The sequence below is a fragment of the Cebus imitator genome, unplaced genomic scaffold (genome assembly GCF_001604975.1).
Source record: "Cebus imitator isolate Cc_AM_T3 unplaced genomic scaffold, Cebus_imitator-1.0 Scaffold62, whole genome shotgun sequence".
Lineage (NCBI taxonomy): Eukaryota > Metazoa > Chordata > Mammalia > Primates > Cebidae > Cebus > Cebus imitator.
The window spans coordinates 4,326,837-4,329,512 of NW_016107377.1; the positions used below are offsets into that span (position 1 = coordinate 4,326,837).

Sequence of the window (2,676 nt, forward strand, 5' to 3'; positions counted from 1 at the left end):
AAAAAAAAAAAAAAAAAAGTTGAAATGCCCTTTATGTAAATCTTGTATTTTCTGATTTTTACCAATTATCAGTGGGCTAGCTGTAAGCTTTAGAATAAGTTCAATACAACACCATTCAACATGGTAACTTCTCTTTTTAATAATGGTTAAAAGTTTTTACTTTATACTTTATGGGTATCTGCTCTGGGTATAAACTACACAGGAAATTAAAGTTAAGTTAACATACAAATCATGTTTGCTACTTTCAAAGGGAGACATTTCAGTTGGTGAAACCTGATTTACTTTTGTAGAATATGACATAGTGTCATGGGACACCCCCACTCAGTGAATACTTGTTCTGCTGTCTGGGACAGCTAGCACACAAAATTCCAGTTGGCTTCTGGCTGTTTCCTACATGTGAATCATCTGGTCCTAGGTAGACCAAAACTTAGCCTCAAGACTGAACTATTAACCCCCAGGCTAAACTGTTCTGGTAAATTTTAGAAATCTTAAGAAATTGCAAATTTGCTTTAGATCTCAATGTTTCAATACCCTTCTCTGGAGTGACCTGGATAGGGACTTTGAAATAGTACAACTGTAAAAGTGTGAGCTCTGCTCTTACCCCATGTCATCTTCTACTTCATTTCAGGAACCACCTTTAAATGTGATTATCCCATAGCCTCAAGATTTATTAAGAAAGCCTAGAATGGATAGAAAGTTACACTGAACCTGTTTCAAAGGTAGGATAAATTCTTATATAACAGGGTAACAAATTAGCATGTAAAGAGTGAATTTTTTTTTCTCTAACCAAAATAATAATGGTAAAACTGGAGTTAGTATCAAAGGGTAGTGAGCTATGCCAAAAATTAGAGCAATTAGAAAAGTAAACATTCTCCACGTCAGCCTTCAATATAACCTACCACGAGGTGAATATAAATAAAGAAATTATATTTCTCCCAACACTACTAGAGATGTGATATTTTGCTTCTTCCTTGAACTCTGAAACTAATTAGCCAAATTTATTGACTAACAAAAAAAAAAAAAGAAGCTTTGATTCACTGTTGCATATGCTTCTAGCATGAAGCAAAACACACTGGAATGAGGAGAAGCTCTTTAGAGCAAACAGTGCAGACTTTTCCTTTGCAAACTACCTCGTGCTTCTGGAAAAGTTTATTCTTAAGGAATCCTAATTTTAAAAAAATCACTTCCTAGCAGTCTTATAAAATAAAGAGGAAGAAAAGAGGAGCTAAATAGGTAATTATGGACTAGGTGGTAGCATTAATGATAGACAACAGAATTACTGTCATCCTAAACAGAATGTGGGAAAAGGAATATGTATGGCTTAGGTCTAAGCCCACTATCTCATATCTGAAGAATTATATTTAATGAGCTACCTGGTAGATAGCTAGAAAACTTATCCAAAGCAATTTCAAATATATGCCATGGTAGGCAAATAATCCCCAGAATATAGGGCTGCTATACAAACCTACCTTGGTCAGTACAACATATAAAGCCTCTAAAGGTCAGGAGTTTTCAAGAGGCAAACCCCAGAGGTTTGACTACCATAAGCAATGAAGATGAGTGATGAATGCATTAGTAAAATTGGTTACTTGCCTACTGATGTCCACACATGCGACTACTCATGATTTACTGCAACGGTTATCAAATATGTTGCTTTCACATAATTCATTAGTGATTAATTGCCATGCCAGACACTTCATTTAGTCTAACAGGGAGGATTCTAGTGGGCGGATTATAGTGGGACGAGTTGGTGATGGGGGTGGTCTCCGGCTAGAAAGAAAGAAAGAGAAAGGTAAAGAAACAAGTAGAATATCTAGCAGAACATTGTTCCAAGGACACGGAGAAAGAGCCATTACACACATGCTCATGCACATACAGGCCAGCAGAGGTGGCTACAATCTGTAATGATTTTAACATTGTCATCTTTCATTTATCTAGTAGTTTTTAGTGAAAATTACATCTTTTTTTCATATGCAAATCTTTCTCAAAACTGAAGTCACTCCTTCCAAAATATGAAATGTAATATTTTTTGAATGCCATCTAAAACATACTGCACATATCTTAGCCAATAGAATATAATAATTACATAGAACAAACTGTGCTGTTATGCCTACTTCAGGAACTAATAGGTATATTGTTTCAGACAATGATGGCTTTTGAATTTTTGTTTCTCACATACAATTTTCTTCTTTTTCTTTCTCTCAGGATATTAGTTATCACTTCTCATTGCCTTTATAACTTTCTCCAATTTGTTTTATATTTTGTTTGTAATTTGCAGAGCACTAAAAATCAGAAAAACAAGACTTTTAGAGTTCTCTATAATAAGTGTAAATAGGCTCAGTGTGAGTACCTGTTTAAATTGCAGGAGTGCTAGTTCCTATTTTGGGTCTTAAAGATTTTACTATTAGTAACAGTAGTGTTACTCACTTTCTAGTTGGTAAGGATGTTTCTGGTAGCTGAGTTTACTGAGTAAACATACTTTAGATAATGAAATATTACTGTATTTGAAGAGTCTCAACATTACTTTTATTACTTATTATTATAATACTTATTTCTTGAACTCCTACATTTATTTCCTAAATATATTAACACGTTTTTTTTTAGTGTATTTGCGTACTTGACTTCATAGGTGGTACCTTGGGTAGTCTTTTTTTTTTTTTTTTTTTTTTTTTTTTT

The 2,676-nt window shown here is 33.8% G+C and overlaps 2 protein-coding genes across 7 annotated transcripts in view; one reads left to right on the forward strand and one right to left on the reverse strand.

The window, feature by feature from the left end:
- Positions 1-580, forward strand: part of LOC108305389 (40S ribosomal protein S12-like) — a 1,131-nt gene extending 551 nt beyond the window's left edge. Inside the window, exon 2 of the mRNA XM_037739052.1 lies at positions 514-580. Coding sequence (XP_037594980.1) covers positions 514-580 — 67 coding nt within the window. The remainder of the gene's footprint in view (positions 1-513) is intronic.
- Positions 1-2,676, reverse strand: part of DNM3 (dynamin 3) — a 552,761-nt gene that overhangs the window by 8,988 nt on the left and 541,097 nt on the right. For 4 of the 6 annotated variants that reach the window (XM_017529999.1, XM_017529996.1, XM_017529995.2 and 1 more), the window contains one exon: positions 118-1,770. The exons of the other annotated variants lie outside the window; for them this stretch is intronic. In XM_017529999.1, coding sequence (XP_017385488.1) covers positions 1,701-1,770 — 70 coding nt within the window. In that variant the 3' untranslated portion in view covers positions 118-1,700. Of the gene's footprint in view, positions 1-117; positions 1,771-2,676 lie in introns of those variants that run through there. 6 annotated transcript variants of the gene reach the window in all.